This window comes from Heteronotia binoei, chromosome 4, assembly GCF_032191835.1.
Source record: "Heteronotia binoei isolate CCM8104 ecotype False Entrance Well chromosome 4, APGP_CSIRO_Hbin_v1, whole genome shotgun sequence".
Taxonomy (NCBI): domain Eukaryota; kingdom Metazoa; phylum Chordata; class Lepidosauria; order Squamata; family Gekkonidae; genus Heteronotia; species Heteronotia binoei.
Genome location: NC_083226.1, coordinates 63,549,081 through 63,568,149, shown reverse-complemented (window position 1 = coordinate 63,568,149; position 19,069 = coordinate 63,549,081). Strand labels below are relative to the sequence as shown.

General features: G+C 38.9%; 1 protein-coding gene and 1 pseudogene across 1 annotated transcript in view; both read right to left on the bottom strand.

Moving 5' to 3' along the window:
• Positions 1 to 19,069, bottom strand: part of ENTREP1 (endosomal transmembrane epsin interactor 1) — a 43,642-nt gene that overhangs the window by 5,456 nt on the left and 19,117 nt on the right. Inside the window, exons 4-8 of the mRNA XM_060237441.1 lie at positions 15,949 to 16,077; positions 13,775 to 13,882; positions 13,513 to 13,646; positions 2,876 to 3,005; positions 1,841 to 1,910 (exon numbers count right to left, since the gene is read on the bottom strand). Coding sequence (XP_060093424.1) covers positions 1,841 to 1,910; positions 2,876 to 3,005; positions 13,513 to 13,646; positions 13,775 to 13,882; positions 15,949 to 16,077 — 571 coding nt within the window. The remainder of the gene's footprint in view (positions 1 to 1,840; positions 1,911 to 2,875; positions 3,006 to 13,512; positions 13,647 to 13,774; positions 13,883 to 15,948; positions 16,078 to 19,069) is intronic.
• LOC132569837 (large ribosomal subunit protein uL24-like) lies at positions 821 to 1,422 on the bottom strand (annotated as a pseudogene).

The following is a 19,069-nucleotide window of genomic DNA, read 5'->3' as shown; positions in this document are numbered from 1 at the left end:
TATCACTCACAAACTTAAGCAGGTGTGCACAAAGCCAAATTTGATTTCAAAGTGCCTAACAAATTGTATTATGTGTGTGTTAGCGTCTGAACCCAACAAGGCTGGAAGCTGTGATTGAGAAGAGCAGAAAACTATAAGGAGAACCAGAGTAATGCAACTGATAGTGTTTCACAGGAACCACAATTAAAATCTCAGCCACCCTATAAACATGTTGAAGACACATATTCAATTCTCCATATGTAGAAAGAATGAGTATTAATTACTACCACTTTCTGGGTGGCTAACAAGGTGCAAATAATTTTGCACATTAAAAGCACTGCAGAAACACTCAGGGTCCAACCCAACAGGAGTTAGGCTCTTTAAAGTCCCATTAATTTCAACTGAAGAAGTAGAAATATGCTTAAATTTCTTTTATTAAAATCAATTGGACTGAAATTTAACAATGATTAGCATTGTCACTGCATTCACTGTTACTCTTTGAAGAAATAGATTTTTTTTCTCTTTCATTGCTTGGACACAGCCTGAATGTTTTTTTTAAAGATAATTAAAGTTGCTTCCAAATGAAAACAATGCTTAATGTAGCTCTTGTTGCAATGCAGGGGCATTTGCAGTTGTAACAGAACATGCACTCAGTAGTTTCCCTGCACCAAGGAATAAGGCTCTAGTGGTTGGAAGTGCCATCAAGTCACTGCTGATTTATGGTGACCTCGTACAGTTTTCAAGGCAAGAGACAAATAGAGAGGTGGTTTGTCATCAACTGTCTCTGCATAATACCCCCAGATTTCCTTGGTGGTCTCTCATCCAAGTAGTAACCACTGGGTTTTTTTTTTTTCATTTCAGTGGAATTTTAATGAAAATCACCAAGGAGTCTATTTTATTCTTGCATCTTTTCAATTGTTCCTTCCTTGTATTTTCCCTTCTCCTTTCCAACTTGGTGAGACTTTGCTTTACATTCGAAGTTCTTTTCATGATCCTTATCTAGCTTTAGTCTTGTGATGACCACCTTGCTAGGGTGGATGCCCACATGAACAGTTGTGCCATTGGCCTTCCACACTGTACATGTTCAATGTAGATGACATACTTCTTTCTATAGATCTGGACCACCTTGCCAAGCTGCTGTCCTTTGTAATGGCCCCAAACAACCTGAACGACATCATCCTTTCAGATGGGCATAGAACAAACATTATATCTCTGCCTTGGAAAGGGGAGAATGTGAGAGATGGTGCATTGAAGTGTCATTTGCGATTCTTGCTGCAGTCCAAGGTCAAATAGATTGAACTTCATTTTGACCACTGCTACCTATGCCCAAGTAGTAACACGGTTGACCCTATTTAGCTTCTAAGATCTGACAAAAATCAGGCTAGCCCAGGCCATCCAGGTCTAGGTAAGACAGTTGTATGCATACTATTTGTTTGTCAACATTGCGCAGTACTATCACGATATATTTCAAGATCATCCAGGGAGCTTCATGGATAAGTGGGGATTTCAAACTGAGTCTGATCCTCTAACCACTCTATTGTACCGGGTTTAAATCTAAATTATGTTTTTAAACTGCAGGCAAATATTCCAGTGAGACAGAATGTTCTGTCAGACACAGAACAAACGTATTAAGGCAAAATTTGTGCTGCATTGTTTAAATCCTAGTATAGCATGCAAACAAACCAGCAGATTGTTTCTAGAAACCACTGTTATAGGGATGAGTCTAAAGAGAGACTTTAAACTAAGACAGTGGGGAGGGTGATTAATTAACATGCTCCTTTGCAGTTCATTATTAAAACTAACCCTACACTTTCAAAATCAAGTGGGTTCTTTTTCAAAACTTTATATTATCAAATCTTACCTGGGGGTAATTGTGTATCATTTTGACCTGCTGGACCACTAACTGTTTCTGTAACTTGAAATGTGCTTTCCTAAACATAAAATTAACAATGTTCAAACAAACTTTAATATGACAATAAGAGATTGTTGAGAAATTTTCAGTTGAATAAAATCTATCCATAAGAACAATATCCAAATCTCCAATTCACAGCTTGAGCAGCTTTTCAATATAAAAAAGAGTAAACAATAAAACAAGCACCTCACCCCAAACTCACAACATTTAAAGAGGCAGCAAGTATATCACTATTAGTCCCTGCTTGCAGAGGAACTAACTAAATGTAAAGGTAATCCCCTGTGCAAACACCAGTGTGTTTTCACAGACTTTTTACGTGGTGGTTTGCCATTGCCTTCCTCAGTCATCTACACTTTCTCTCCAGCAAGCTGGGTACTCATTTTACCGACCTAGGAAGGATGAAAGGCTGAGTCAATCATGAGTCAACTACCTGAACCCAGCTTCTGCCAGGATCAAACTCAGGTTGTGAGGAGAGCTTGGACTGCAGTACTGCAGCTTACCACTCTGCGCCATGGGGCTCTTGAACTAACTGCAACTAGGCAAAAAGCCCAGATTCCATGATCAGAAACCCCTCTATTGCTCCAGTATGGAAAAATGGAAGAGTACCTCAACCCTACAGAAATGTTTAACATTCTAAAGGTATGCCAAAAGCAGAAAACATTCACTTCATTTTTAAAAGTTCAAGTAGCCATCAAATATAACAGGACTTATGATGTATTAAATGTCAAATTTAGGGGCTGTAATATATAATAAAAATAAATTGCACATTCAAGTACACCTAGTCTGAAGTAAGTCAATATTTTTAGTACCCCTGAACATACTGATCTTATTTGTAAGTAGAAATATACACTAGGAGTGCAAATTTGCTTATCTGTAAGCAAACATATACACTAAGAGTGAAAATTTGATTGGCTGAAGCATGTGACAACATATCCAGGTCCATTGTGACAGCATGTTAACCATCTGGAACACAGTAGGTAGTACCTGCTCATGACTGATCTGGCTCACCACAGCTTCATAAGGTGGTGGGGGATCAAGGGGGCAGAAAATCTCAACTCCTTTAATTCTGGCTCCATAAATATGTGGTAGTGGAATGATATCTGAACCCAGCATCCTAAGAGAAAGACTTGTAGCGGTTACAAAGATCACTTACATTTTGTGTGGAAGGTACTCACAAAGATTTCCATGATGCTTCCACAAACTAATGAAGAGTGATTTGCAGAACACAGATGAAAAAAATTACTATGACTATAAAATAACCAAGGAAGGGGCAGTTCAAAATGTTCTGCATGCAACTAAAGAACAGGTGGTTCTCAGCCAAATTAATGCTGAAAATTAGGTCCACAAGGCTAGGCAATAATAGCATGGTCAGCGGAAAGATTTGTACACAGCTGAAGCATCTGGCAACACTTGCCTGGAAGAAGTCTAATGTCTAAGGTGATCCTTTCCCATATAACCTTGTGCCAATAATGTTAATCACACTTTTCAGTTTGTTTGCTCATGGTTAGGTTCCAGGTGCCTAAAACTGTCTTGCTGCATAGCTAACTCTAGAGCATATAGTTGCAAAATCCATCGCAGAAGTCTTGAAATATTCATTACATCCCTCTCTGATGTGCTGGTTATCTGTGAATGCATTCTAGGTTTTCTTAAGTGAAACTGCAAACTGTTATGAGTCTACTGTGTCCCATAAATGTCAGTTTTGATTGCATGCAATTAGCCTAGTATTTCACATTTCCTACTATATTTAACATTCTCTGCCCTCATTACCATTGAAAATAAAAAAACATTAAGGTATATGATGGTCAAAATCAAGGTTTTCTATGAGGCACTATGGATAAATTCTGTTTAATATTTTTAAGCTTATTTCAAGGATTTTAAGCTTATTTCAAGGATTTTCAAGTGAATATTTAATAGATTACATACATAATCAGCCTGTGAGAAGCTGGACACCAACACCTTATCAAAAAAGCAATTAGATCAGAGATTAACACCTCTTATCTAATGGAATTCATTCTAATGTTAGAGATTAGGAGGAGATGCTGTGAAAGTAAATTCTGTAGTCCAAAGAGAACTCTAAAATGTTCTGAAGCTAGATCTCTTGAGTGTGACAATACAAAGTCCAAGAAGGAAAAAAAAATGTTTTCTATTTTTCACCTATCATCTATGTTTAAATAAGATGAATAAAGACACTGAGTTCCCTTGTCTTCACCTTCCCAAGACATACCACACATGAAAAGTTGTTACAGCTTCTGAACCATAACAGTGCTCCTGCCAACTTTCTCCCTTCCCACACACCTCTCCAGTAAGGGACATATTGTGGAGTGGTGGTCAGAAGAACTTCATTTACAGCCTAAAGGCTATGACAGAAGGATTCCCCAGACCCAAGGCATGGCAATGCCATTACAATTACACAATACCATCTATGATCCTGAAGGCATCACTGCAGTTACTTGAAAGCTTGGAAATTTGCATTTCACACCAAACTTTGGACAAATTAGTCCAAAGTACAGCCAAGGAGAGTGGACAGGGAGAAAAACATAGCAAGTCCAAAGTTTCATGGTATTCTGCATCAAATCTAGTCATTACAAGGCTGGTACAATTAAATAAATGAATAGGGTTGGATCTAATGTAAGAAAGAAAAAAGCTGCTAGCATTCTTGTTCAAATGCTTATGGAAGAACTTGTACAGCTGCAGCCCCATGCTTTCATTTGTGCTAACAGAACATCACTTTTGGATTCAGTTTCACTTTTTCCATATAACACTCCAAAGCAAAGTATAAATCAGCCAATCCATGAGGGGAAGTCACTGTCAACATGCAGAATGGCACCTCTGGATCCAATCCAGAACAGAAATTACGCTCCATATCAAAACAACTGAACATGTCTCTTTATCAAGGAAACAATTTTTGGAACTTAGACTGGGTTCATAAGGAAGGCTAAAATTAGTATTTAATGTCCCCAGTTTTGCATATGCTATTCAATAATTCCCCCACCAGTAAGCTCTGAAGTTGCAAGAAACATGTTTTTTCCAAACACTGAAACTTCATTTCCTGTTGCTGAAAAGTCAGATTCTCAACAAACAGTACCTCCATTTGTAGCATACCATGTAACTGCAGAGCTTCCATATGCACCTATTAGTTACTGCATGGGATCTCACACACTCTCTCTCTTTTTAGATTTTGTGATTTAAAACTAGGATATGCTGGTTGATGAATAAAGTTAAATGTGGGGCTAGGAAAAGGAAGAGAGACATTTCCTGTTCAGTCTTTCAATGAATGTTCATTTGGTTCTGTTCTTCATTCCTTGATTTCTGTGGTGATGATGGAAGTTCCTGTAGCAATGACTCATGCAGTATCAGTCAGACTAAGTGTGGGGGCAGGGGTGGCCAGCATTTGATTAGTCGTTCACTCTAGAAAAGCAATTTACTTTCCATTAGATCAAGCAATTTCCACTTTCTCTTTGTGAGCCTATATCTGTTACTGCCTCTCCCAAATACTATAAAGGACTGTGATCACATATAATTTATTATCTCAGAGGGAAGGACAAAAGAAAAAAACACACATACAAAATAAAGTTGGCTGCAGAGTGATCAAGCTATGCAGCACAGTATAGTAAACTAGTAGTTGTTTTCTACTTGTTCTGGGGTGTGTTTTAAAAGTAAGTATCTATGTCACATCAACTGTATGAAGGGTAACAGGGTAAAGAAGATGTAGGTGGATGCACCCCACAGAAATTGCCTTCAAGGTCATGTTACATATCACTGTGCAGCATGGATCAGGATACTTGAGGAAAAAACAGCCTAGCTCTGAAAGTAATGAATGAATCAGGATAAGCTATATATCAAATGACGATGAGGAGGTATGCTACCAACCATAAAATCATAGTGCAACTCTATCTCTGCCAGGTGTACTGCTGTAAGAATTCAAGTGTCAATAACACAAGTTATTGAGGAAGACTCAGCATGGGTTCTGTAAGGGAAGATCTTGCCTCACTAACCTTGTTACATTTCTTTGAGGGGGTGAACAAACATGTGGACAAATGAGACCCAATAGATGTTGTTTACCTTGACTTCCAGAAAGCTTTTGATAAAGTTCCTCATCAAAGGCTCTTTAGAAAGCTCAAGAGACATGGAGTAAAAGGACAGGTCCTCTTGTGGATCAAAAACTGGCTGCGTAATAGGAAGCAGAGAGTGAGTATAAATGGGCAATCTTCGCAGTGGAGGGCGGTAAGCAGTGGGGTGCCGCAGGGCTCAGTACTGGGTCCCATGCTCTTTAACTTGTTCATAAATGATTTGGAGTTGGGAGTAAGGAGTGAAGTGGCCAAGTTTGCAGATGACACTAAATTGTTCAGGGGGGTGAGAACCAGAGAGGATTGTGAAGCACTCCAAAGGGATCTGTTGAGACTGGGTGAATAGGCGTCAACGTGGCAGATGAGGTTCAATGTAGTCAAGCGCAAAGTAATGCACATTGGGGTCAAGAATCCCAGCTACAAATACAAGTTGATGGGGTGTGAACTGGCAGAGACTGACCAAGAGAGAGATCTTGGGGTCGTGGCAGATAACTCACTGAAAATGTCAAGGCAGTGTGCGATTGCAATAAAAAAGGCCAATACCATGCTGGGAATTATTACGAAGGGAACTAAAAACAAATCAGCCAGTATCATAATGTCCCTGTATAAATCGATGGTGCAGTCTCATTTGGAATACTGTGTGCCGTTCTGGTCACCGCACCTCAAAAAGAATATTATAGCATTGGAAAAAGTCCAGAAAAGGGCAACTAGAATGATTAAAGGGTTGGAACACTTTCCCTATGAAGAAAGGTTAAAACACTTGGGGCTATTTAGCTTGGAGAAACGTCGACTACAGGGTGACATGATAGAGGTTTACAAGATTATGCATGGGATGGAGAAAGTAGCGAAAGAAGTACTTTTTTCTCTTTCTCACAATACAAGAACTCGTGGGCATTCAATGAAATTGCTGAGCTGTAAGGAAATGCCCCTAATTTTCAGAACATTGTAGTCACCCGTGTGGGTGCCAGAGTGCCTGGAGACAGAGCTCTCACACATCTGACAGAAGGACGTGGGTTTGCCTACCAGAATGGAAAGGACTTATGACTACTAACAGCCACAATGCTACAGCAGCGCTCCGTGTTTCGGGAAGAGCGCCAGCAATGCCATCTCTATCTTGGAGCAGAGGAAAAACGCGCCGTTAGGAGCTATCCAGACCAAGCGGTTTTCACCCTTGACCACAGAATCCACTTTGGGAGGCTAACACCAGCTATTCTCCAGCAGTACTAAGACTCCATTTCAGGACAGCTGGAGGCACACGTACGCAACAGATGTGAGCCACCCATGGAACCATCAAGCTTATCCAGGCATGGATCCTGCCAGACCACCCAAGCCTTTGACCAACGAAACCCAAGACAAAGTCTGGTGCCACGAAGAAGACTAAAGAAGAGGAAGACCATCTTCAGCCAGAGCCAAGTTCCTGTGTAAACCGGGTGTTACCTAGGCAATGATTTGACTCTCTATTGTCACCCTTTTAGATAAGTTTAATAGTCTTAAGCATCTCCCCACCCAGTAATCTCCCCCATTCTTCTTCCCAACTGTCATTTTGGAGCCTCAAGCTGGTCCATTGCAACCTGAACGTTCATCCAGTACCCCTGGACCAAGCTTGTCCATTGGTCAGTCATGGGCACCCAATTAGGTGCCACCAATTAACTTGCTATTGGCTACTGCAGAAGTCCAGCCCTTATGGTCACTGCAGAGCCTCCCCTTTCTCCTCCCGCGTACCTCCCATCCCCCGAGGGTCTAAGGTAGTCTATTTAACCTCTGACCCAACTCCACTAAGGTGTGACTCTAGCAGTACCCTATCTCCACTGTCTAGATCCATCCCCAATTCTTGGCCAGTTGAGGGTCCCATTTCCCCCATCCTCTATCATTGCCATTGGAGCCTTCTTGAAGACTACGATCAGTAAATATCACCCTGTTCATCTACCCATGTGTTTCCCTATCTATCTACTTTTCTTAGGACTGCATGTATGATTTTATGAGTATTTTATCTTGTATGGAAGCCTATATTTTTCTGGAATAAATTTTAATTGTTTTACTTAATTAGAGTCTCTAATATTTTTAAGCATTAATTTCTGGACAGGGAATCCTGTATACACAGGTAAAAGATCCTGATTAAGCCAGGTGCCCACCTGACAATTCTCCATCCTCGTTTTGAGGGCATTTTGGCTTACAGATATTGGTGGAGAAAGCATTAGGCAACCCTGACGGTGTGAATACATGCGAGTCGACACCCGTGTCTTCAAACAGCCAGACGTGGGATTACACCATCCAGAAAGTCTTGCTAGCTAGGCTGTTGTGTGAATGAATGAGTGACTGTTGACTTGTGTGAACGGCTCTAGAGAGCATTTCTATATTGTGGGTTGGGATGCTCCCGCTCTATCATTCAGCGCAGACTCTCCAGCCACACCTAGAGGGCCAGAACCTTGCAAAAGGACTGAGCCTGCCTAGAATGCAAGGGAAGAGTCTCATGAAGTCCGGCCATCGTCCCGAGGCCTTTCTGAACGCGTTTGTCTGGGGAGGGAATGTCAGGATAGGTCAGGACTGTTTCTGAACTGATAGGGCTACCTTCCTGCATTTTCCTTTTACTGGGATGGCAGTGCACACATGCATACACTTTACATGCATCCACACACTTAGAAGTCCATAGAGCTGGGCAGTTAACGGATCACCTCTGGGCAGCACATAAAATAAGTCCTTAAAACTGTGTAGGAAAAAGGATCGGTTTAAGGCACTCATTTAAGTCCTGAGGATCCGCTCTGCATACTGCAAGTGTCCTCAGCATAGGGCAGTGAGGAAAGTCCTGGAAGCAGGAGACCCAATAGGCATTGGCTCTCCAGGCACCAAGCAAAGTCCTAGGCTAGTCGCACATGTGCTAGGATGCATCAGCTTGTAGTTTTCTGGGTATATTCACAATGTTGCTAATACAAAACTAATAGGTTTTCCCCCCCCATAGTTCAAAATTTCCAGAAATTTTACATTTCTAGGTGTAACAAGACCTTGAACTTGGCCACTGTGGTATTTCAATAAGACCTTGTCCTAGATGTGTTGTTTTGTTGAATTTTTGGGTTTGGCATTTCTTCACTATCTCTTATATTCATCTTCCCTATGTGTTTATGTGTGTTTATGTGTAGATATGTTTCATTTAATAGAAATAATTTTAAATATAAGAAATAATATTAAGTGCCATCAAGTCATTACACACTTATGATTTTTTTACCACTTATGGTTTTGAAGGCGTAAGAGGAGCAGAGGTGCTATGCCATTACCTTGCTCTGACCAGTAACCTGTCTTTCATAGTGGTCTCTTATCCAGCTACTAAACATGGCCAACCCTAAAGATCTCAGAAGCCCTGGATTCAACAATTTAAATTCTAGGATGCACAAGCAACTTCAACTACTGAGCTGAGCTCAACATGAGCAACTTCAGCTGCTGAGCTGAATTTGCACTATGGGCCTTCAGACAACACAATTACTCAGCAGCTTTGGAACCTTTCCCAAGAAGACGACTCGCAGCTTGTTAGGGAGGACTGTACCAAATTATTTTTCCTGATAAGTGTACATAGGATTATCAATTAAGAAATTGTTAGAATCAATAAGATTATCAGTTATCATGTTGTTAGAATAAGAACATAAAATAATGTTCATACATCTAGAGCTGTCTGTGCAGAGCTGAATTTGCAGAAGATTTCTATCCTGAACAAAACGTTAAACAAAACTACTAAACTATATCCTGAACAAAACGTTAAACAAAACTACTAAAATATATAATTCACCACAGAGAAATGAAATTCTATTTTATCAGCAATTACACTGCTGTCTTCAAACCTAGTGAAATGTTTGTTTTGTTTCTCTAGTTCTGTATACTTCCTATGGAAGCTCTTGTGCAAGCCTTAGCAGTTAATATGGTTATCTTAATAAGCAATTACTTAATTAGTATTTTCTCTTCTGTTAAGACAACAAGATTGCAGGTAGCAGCTGAAATGCTCAGCATGTATAAAAGCAAGCATTTGTGTTTACCAAGCAGTGAAGCAAACAAACTAAGAAATGAATGCCTAAGAAAAAATACATTCCATATGGATTACATTTGGCCCCTGGAATTACAAAAGTTATGGAGGGTTCATGCTATTTGTATGTATTTGCATAATGATGCTGAGATATATGCTGCCCAAATGGCATTTCCATCACAAGGTGTTTCTCTTTAAAAGAGAATGATTGAGCTATTTTTCCTAATACGCACACCATACTGCTAGAACCGTTTATCAACATGCTTCGTTTTAAGAGAGAGGCAGAACTGGAAAGGGGGTGGAGGAGAGCAACTCTGGAGGAAAATCTCACAGTGTGGGCTGCTGGAGAAGTCACCCAGCAGAGTGACAGTGCATTGCTAAGCAGAGTTATATGCTTCTAAAGCCCACTTCGGTGTTTTAGGATGGCACTGTGAGGCCTCTCCGAATTTATCAAGACAGGAAATTAAATATCTTCTACTGCTGTTTAAAAACATCAGTGCTTCCTACAATCTTCAATTTATGATAGTAGTAAATTATTTTTATTTATTTTATTCCAGTTTTATGGGGAGGGAGAGACAAAGCCTAAAGCCCTACCTGCCAGTTACAAAAACTTTTGAGGCTCTACTCAGCTGCGGTGGGTACAAAATGCCCAGCAATACCAAATTCTCTTTAGCACTGTGGTAAATATAAATTTATGAGCTCACACAGTAAATAAACAAGAAGTGGAATCCTATTCATACCTACTCATAAGTAAAGATTATTGGACATTGTCAGACTTCTGAGTATAACATGCATAGGATCAGGCTGCACGGACATGTGAAGGAAGATGCCTTATACTGAATCAAACCACTCAGTCACCAAGCTCAGTATTGTCTAATTTGACCAGCAGCAGCTTTCCAGGGTCTCAAATTGTGGTCTTTCACCAACTACCTTTGTAATCACCTTTCTTCATTATGGGATGTTTTTTGTGGCTTTAGAATTTTGTTTGCATTGTTTTCTTTTCTCTGTAACCTATTACATTGTTTATTGGAGGCCCTGGCTGTCTCATTGAATTGCTTTGAATCTTTCGTAAGATGTTTTCAGTCTCAGTGAGAAAGGTTGGCTATAAATGAAGATAATAATAATCTGATAAGGAATTCTGTTTGAAATTCTATTTCTTTATCTCAAACAGTGCGATGGATCACTGGATTAAATGATCACTGAGAGGCATTTAACATGAAAAAGCAAAAACATATTTATTTCTACAGGGAAAGGGTACTGGGAGGTGAAAATAACAAACACTATAGAACTACATCCTCACACTAGAAAATCATGTGCTTAATGGAAGACCACTTCCGCCTTCTTCTTGACCTCTCTGCCTGAACAAAGGAAGTCACCTGACTAAATGACCAAACAAACAAAACAGGTTTTCCTGCTTCTAGACCTTGATTGACCGCAGTCAGTATCTTCTTTCCAGGTCATGCAGACAATAGAGAATCAGGCACAGTGTTAACCCTATAATGACTGGAACTTTAGAACATTGCAAAGGACATACAAAACAGATACATATTTCCAACATAATCATTATCTTTTTAACTGGGGGTGTCAGGGATTGAACCTGGGACCTTCTGCAGGCCAAGCAGATGCTCTATCGCTGAACCACAGCCCTCCCCCTGCATATTAGTCTTCCTAACATACAGCTATTATTGTAGTTCCTCAGTACTACTCTTTTTTTTTCTGTCTTTGGCTATAGGAACTAACTGGCTAACTCATGACTTTTAAATAAAATTAATGCTCGCATTTTACAGCATAACTTCATAGTTTTGCCAACTCCAGCTTGGGGAGTTGTGAAGATTTGGAGAGGGTGCATGGCAGACATGGAGTTCCGGCATGGGGAAGAAAGCTCAGCAGGGATGTGATGCCATATGGTCTACCATCCAAAAGCTGCCATTTTCTCCAGTAGAATTAATTTATGTACTCTGTAGAAAAATTATAACTCAAGGAAAACTCCAGGTTCGGCCTGGGGTTTGGGTAATTCACTAGCATTTTCCTATATTAGTGGTAATCTCCATATAGATTCATCTTATAACAGAGACATCAAGCTCGGATCCCTTTTTCCATGTTATTTTCTGAGAATCATCAAGTAAGACCTAAACAACCATGGCATTCAACTGGTTTAATGATTTACTAAACCTTGTGAACCACATTTATTACTTTTACATTATGATTGTTTCCTTTGTCAAATTTCCCATTACAGTTTGCCAAGTCATGATACCATCCTAATATCCATCAGTTATCTCTGTGAATATAACAGCCTTATCTTCCTTTCCTACTTTGTTGCCCCTTTTATTGATTCATTCATTCTTACTTTTACAGAAAGTGCTCAGAGTTTCAAACTTTTGTAATTATTATTATTTTATCTACAGCATCCTGATCCCTAATCGCAAAAAGGATGGTAAATACATAAATATTATAATAACACTAAATTCATACTAAACAGGGAAACCACATACTTGCCAAAAACTATATTATTTTTATTATAATTAAGTAAAAATAACATCATTCTCTCCTCCTTCCAGTCCAGTCCCTTAGCTTAAAACAATATCCAGTAGAGGGATATTCTTTATACAGTACAAGAAAATTAAATCCACAAGGTGAAAGACTTTTTACTATAGTAATCTGTCTAAGACTGCTGAGGAATTCCGGCTTACTTGATTCAGTATACTATATATAGATCTATCATACTGCTACCAGTAAAACAATGAATGAGGGGCTATGGGGAAGGAAGCACAGGGTTGGGGTACCTGTACAGAAGCAGGGATAACAGTTTGATCTCTGCATCTGGGAACATTCAAAACTATTCCTGAAATTCCCTTAAGATGCCATTACGGCCATATTGACCTCAAGGGGAAAGTGGGTTCATTCAGTTTTCCCTACAGTTTGTCAGGGAACTTTTTTTTTTTGTATTTTAGTGTATTTTGTTCTGTTTTAGCTTTGTTTCCAGATTTTTACTTAGTTTTAATTTCCACATCCAAATCCTATTACACTGTTTACTGGATATCCTACTCTGGATATCCTTATACTGGATATCCGCAGGGCCTATAAGATATACCTGTTTATGCAGGCCTTTAATAACTAACTGGAGGTGCTCCTAACACCTACGGAGGTGCGCAGTACCCACCATCTCACAGCATTAATATAAATTATTTTGAACCAGACAGAACACCATCTGAAACTGTATTTAAAACTGCTTTTAATATTTTAATAATATTTTATTGTAATAATTTAAATCTGTTATTAAATTGTTAACTGTTGTTAGCCGCCCTACGCCCCGCAGGAGAGGGCGGGATATAAATGCAATAAAATAAACAAACAAACAAACTGTGTAATTTGTTTCGAGTCTCAATGAGAAAGGCAGACTATAATGTAAGTTTAATTAATTAATTAAAACTGATTTATGATTTCCAAAATGGCATCCAAAATCATGTACTGTACATATTATTATGGTTTTGATACCAAGATTCATGCATGCATTACAACCCAGCCCCTGGCTTCAGGAGATATTTTACCTGTGATTCATCCTAGGAGTACAGGAGTAAAATGTAGCAAAATATGATGGAGGTGGTACAGGCGGCACGAAATCCTCAGGATCAGAAATGTGGCTTTGTTCTTCAACTTCCTCCACATAAACTTGGGATTCTTCCTAACAAAATAAATTTAGAGGTTTTGGTTTCCCCCCCATTTTTGAAGGCTTGAATCATGAGCCAATTTCATGGATGACAGACTTCTGAAGTATCACTGCAATCTAAAAACTTTGCCTCACTCACTTACCGAGCTGGTTCTTCTTCTTGCAAATATCTGCAGGTAACGTAGGGCAGCTGCTACTAAACACACAGTTGTGGTCAAGGCATTCAGAGCACAGAGAGCAAAGAGAACTTTCTGTAAGGCAAACAGAGTAGTAAGAGAAATAAATGTATGAAAATGTGAGCCATAAACATGTATAACGATGAATACTTATACTGAGTCAAATTACTGATCTATCAGGGTTAGAATTGTCTACTTTGAGTGGAAAGGGCTCTGTAGGGTCTCAGACAGATGCCTCTACCTGATCCCTTTATCTAGAGATGGCAGGGACTGAACCTTGGACTTTTTACATACAAAGTAGATGCTGTATCACTGAGACACAGTGCCTTCCCAATGAACATGATTTTTGAATTTTTGACATATAGGAAGCACATGAGCATTTACATAAGCCATTAATCTCTTTGACTTCCAAGAACAGAAGTGGTCAGTCAGCAGCTAGCATCTACATTTTGAACTCCTTTATATTATGCTGTTTAAAATATGGAGAAATAGTAATCATGATGGATGTTCTTCTTCTTTCTGTGGTCTACCTGCAAATACAAGATCATGTTAGACAAGCTACTGTTTTATCATATTGCCCTGTAGCTTGCTTATATTCTCCAGAATTGTACACCTTTTGTGTATAGTTTTAATGGTTTATTTTTATTTCTAACAAACAAAAGAAAAACAGGAGAAAAACTCAACCCAAAATATACTGGTTATGCTACAAGGATCAAGCTACATCAAATAAAATAACAAAATAAATATTTATTATATGCACAACCATCAGGTTAAAATCATAGAGTCTGATTATCAAACTGCATTAAAAGACAGAGTAAGCTTTACATAAGCTATAATAATTGCACATATAAAGTTGATGGGACGAGTCAAAAGACCAACACAAGAACATATGTGTTTTGGCCTCTAGGGCCTTCTTCTTCTGAGCCTGCCTTGGCAGGGGAGGGCGGGATATAAAAATAAATTTATTATTATTATTATTATTATTATTATTATTATTATTATTATTATTATTATTATTATTATTATTATTATTATTATTATTATTATTATTATTATTATAGTAGTCAGTAATTATATAATTTTTTCAAACAAAAACATACACAGAAAAAATACTATACATCAATGTTGGTCAGGTGTTGCTATGCAGCATAGTGTTTTATATATTAATAAGACAAGTCATGGATCCCTTCTCAGGGTAACTGAACTCACTCAAACAACTCCCTGGATGTTAATGTCTGGTAAAAAGTTTCCAATATTTCCGGATGTGTGTGTCATCAACCATCAACAGCAATCAAAAGGCCTTAAGTTGGTCCTTTGACTTGTCCATCAACTTTGTATGTGCAATTATTATAGCTTACATAAAGCTTGCTCTAGCTTTTAATGGATATTCAGATTCTATGATTATCGTGCACACCATGCAATAAATATTTATTTTGTTATTATTCTTTTTATTTGTAATCATTTCAACCTGTTTCGTTCCATTATAGAGACCTTAATGTGCACATTTCTAGTTGCTAGTGAAATGCAAACAACAAGGAGCCAACAAAAAAAGGTTTCTTTCACCTTAAAATAATGTTAAGGTTATGATTATTTTCAAAGATCTGCTAGTGCACTATATTAGGATTGCTTCTCATGTTGCTCTTTTATGACACAAGGCCAAGTTCTGAGTCATAACCCATCAGATGGCCTACATCTATTTCTGAAAGGCCCAAGGCTCTACAAGCTCCTCCAGAGTTCACAGTCATTCTTTCAGAGACAGATTCATGCATTCTGATTCTCACATTACATTGCCATCTATTTCCAAACATGGATGTGATCTGTATATGGAGTCAAATTCAGTGAAGCTCAAGACAGCTGAAAATAAGGACAGATCAGTGAGCTTTCACCTTTGACCAAAACATGAGAAACCTTACATCATTGTATAGGATAAGAGTTTACAGCCTGGCTGTTCTTGTAGGTTCTTCTCTACCCTCTTTCTATGACCTGAACAAGCAACACAAAAAGGAAAGTAATGAGAATGCTGCAGTACATCTGAAAGCAATTGACACTACTACACAGCAAGGAATTATACCTATCTACACTGAATTTTTAATGTTGCACTTTATTTAGCACAGTGCCATTTCCATTGATTATTCATTTACCTTGAGGAGAAGGTGAACAGCACTGCATGACTGGACAGGATACAGCTTCAGTGCATTTTCTTTCTCTGTGCATTTTACTGGCAGAAATTCTTCACAGCAGAAACAAAACTTACTTTCATCCACATCAGCCTTCAGTATTGAAAAACATGAGAATTTCGAATTGGCAGTTTAAAAGTACAGGCATTTTACAACACATCTATAAATTGTATCATTTTACTGCTACAAAATATGCCTAAACATAGATCTAAAAAACCTTTAAAAAATCCCATTATTTCTAAAAACTGTCAATGAATGTCAATGAATGCAATTATGTAAGTATCTATATGGCTCGTATGCGTAAGAAAAGAGATTTCTCATGCACGTGAACTACATTTATCTTATACCACGGGTGTCAAAGCATGTGGTCCACAGGCCTTATCCATCTCCCACAAGGCTCCTATCAGGCTCATGGCAACACACTATCAACTGCTTCCTTCTCACTTTTTTCTGCATTGCAGCTTGCTTTGCCAGGCTCTCTCATTTGCACAGGAGCTAAGGAGCAAGAAACCTTGCTTTGCCAGGCTCTCCATTGCATAGAAACTACAGAGGCTCTCTCAATCACACAGCAGAGCTACTGAGCCAAACCTATCTTCCTTTCATAGGCTGAGGCTTTCTGAGGCTCTGAGGGAAGGAAAAAGCGAGAGCTTACTTACCCAGTTCTCTCAATTGCATGGGAGAGATTCAAAGCACCTTTAAGACCAACAAAATTTTAATCATGGTATGAACTTTTTGCCGAGAGAAAGAGAGAGTTTCATTGAGCTGTTAGGCTAGGGCTCTCCCAGGTGCAACTGGGTTCCCCTCCTCTTTTTCACTGTATTCATTTCCTCATGATCCAGGTTTTTCTCAGTAGGAAAGCAATGTGAACTATTTACATGAGGAATAACAAGCTAATGAGGTGGATTAGGCTAAGAGTGTGTCCAGATCAAGCTCACCCAGCACGTTTTCTTTGCGGACTGAGGTTTTTGATACTGACCACTATGCATTGCTATCTCTCTTTTCTTGCACTGCCTCATAGGAGTTGAAATTATTTTTATGGGGAAGATTTGTTTTGTAGATAGTCCTCAGTCTGTGTCATGGTGCCTTCACATGTTCTTGATCAGCACACAAGCAACTTACATACAAAGCTCACAATGCCAGCCATTTCATGTTTTCCTTTGGGTCTTAGGCTCAAAGCACTGACCATGAGACTTCAATAATGAACGTCTATAAATCAAAACTATGTTTGCAACTTACAGATACACACCTGAACAATATACTCATGATTGCTACAGCACAGACACTGTCTCCAGATTTTGATCCAATAATTCAGAGCAAGAGGCATCAGTTATCAGAGACTGTTAAATAAACAAAATATTGTAAGGGTGCTAATGTTTTAAGCATATCTTAGTTTGAGTTTTAAAACATCTTTAATTGTGTTTGTCTGTGTCCTTTATAAAGTTTAGGAGCCCCATGGCGCAGAGTGGTAAAGCTGCAGTACTGCAGTCCAAAGCTCTGCTCATGAGCTCAGTTCAATCCCAGTGGAAGCTGGTTCAGGTAGCCGGCTCAAGGTTGACTCAGTCTTCCATCCTTCCAAGGTCAGTAAAATGAGTACTCAGCTTGCTGGAGGGGAAAGTGTAGATGACTAGGGAAGGCAATGGCAAACCACCCTGTAAAAAGTCTGCCGTGAAAATGTCGTAATGCTACATCACCCCAGAGTCGAAAACGACTGGTACTTGCACAGGGGACTACCTTTACCCTTTTTAAAAAATAAAGTTTATATCTCCACTACCTGGCATTATGTTTTGACATACATGGCCTGGTCCAATAAGGTCTCATTTATGCCAGAACCAGCCCTCATAACAAATGAGTTCAACACCCCTATCTTAGACATTTGCGCTTTATGCCTACTATGTACTATATTTATACTCATTATTACGAGTTTGAAAGTCTGCTGAAGTCCCATATACATATAAGTACATACATATGTATGCGTTTAAAAATTGCACTTTGAATATACACAGCTGGTTGTTTTTCATTAGTGTTGCTTTCACTTTGCTAAAAACCAACTGATTTTGCAATTATTATATTTTAGTCGCACATTTTATTCAACACCATCATACAGATAACACTTTACACAGAGTTTCATCAGTCATGAGATATACAAGTTCCTACCCCAAGGATTATGTAATATAAATGCCCACAGTATAGAGATAATGTAAGGCAGAGGTGTCAAATTCCTTTGTTATGAGGGCCAGATCTGACATAAATGTCACTTTGTTGGGCCGGGCTGTGCATGTCATAAAATGTAACACAAGGTACTGAAGATACAACCTTTATAAAGGAGATTTCAGATATTGAATAGCAATAGCAGGTGAATGACAATAGCAGACTTGATTGGATTAGGTATGATATGCAGAAGGGAGAGACACCAACATTGGTAATGATACAGGAAACTTAGGTCTCAATTCTATCCAGGAGGGTTCAGTCCAGAAGGATGCAAACAATAAATGAATGTAAGTCTAACATTAAAAACCACAACATTCAATTGCTGATCCAAGAGTAGCAGTATTTCAAAGGGGGATTAGAATTTCAAAGGGGGATTAGAAAGGAAGACTGTTGCCACTGATAATTAAACTCAAGACAACACATCCTCCAGAACTGAATTGAGAGCTAGTTTTCCTGTCTGATTACCAATGTGTGCTGTTATCTGAAATCACTCCGCTCTCCAAGATATTTGAACCAATCCAAGTGTTCTAATTCCTAATCAGGGTCTTTTTGAAAGAAAATAAAATCCAGATAGGAACAGAGAAATCCTTTAAAAAAACTTTACAGAATTAGCCAAAATAATTTCCTCAATGCAAACTGTGATTGCCAGAAGAATCCATCCATCCACCCACCCACCCACTCTCTCTCCCTCTGAAGAAGTGTGCTTGCAGTACTCAAAAGTTTCCATCTGGAATAAAATATTGTTGGTCTTAAAACTGCCACAGGACTTCAACTTTGTTTCTCTCTCTCTCTTTCTTCTCCCTCCCTTCCTCTCCAAAAGAGAAACAGCAGCCTCAGAGAAGGAAGCAGAAGCTGTGTGTGGGTATGTGTGAAAGAG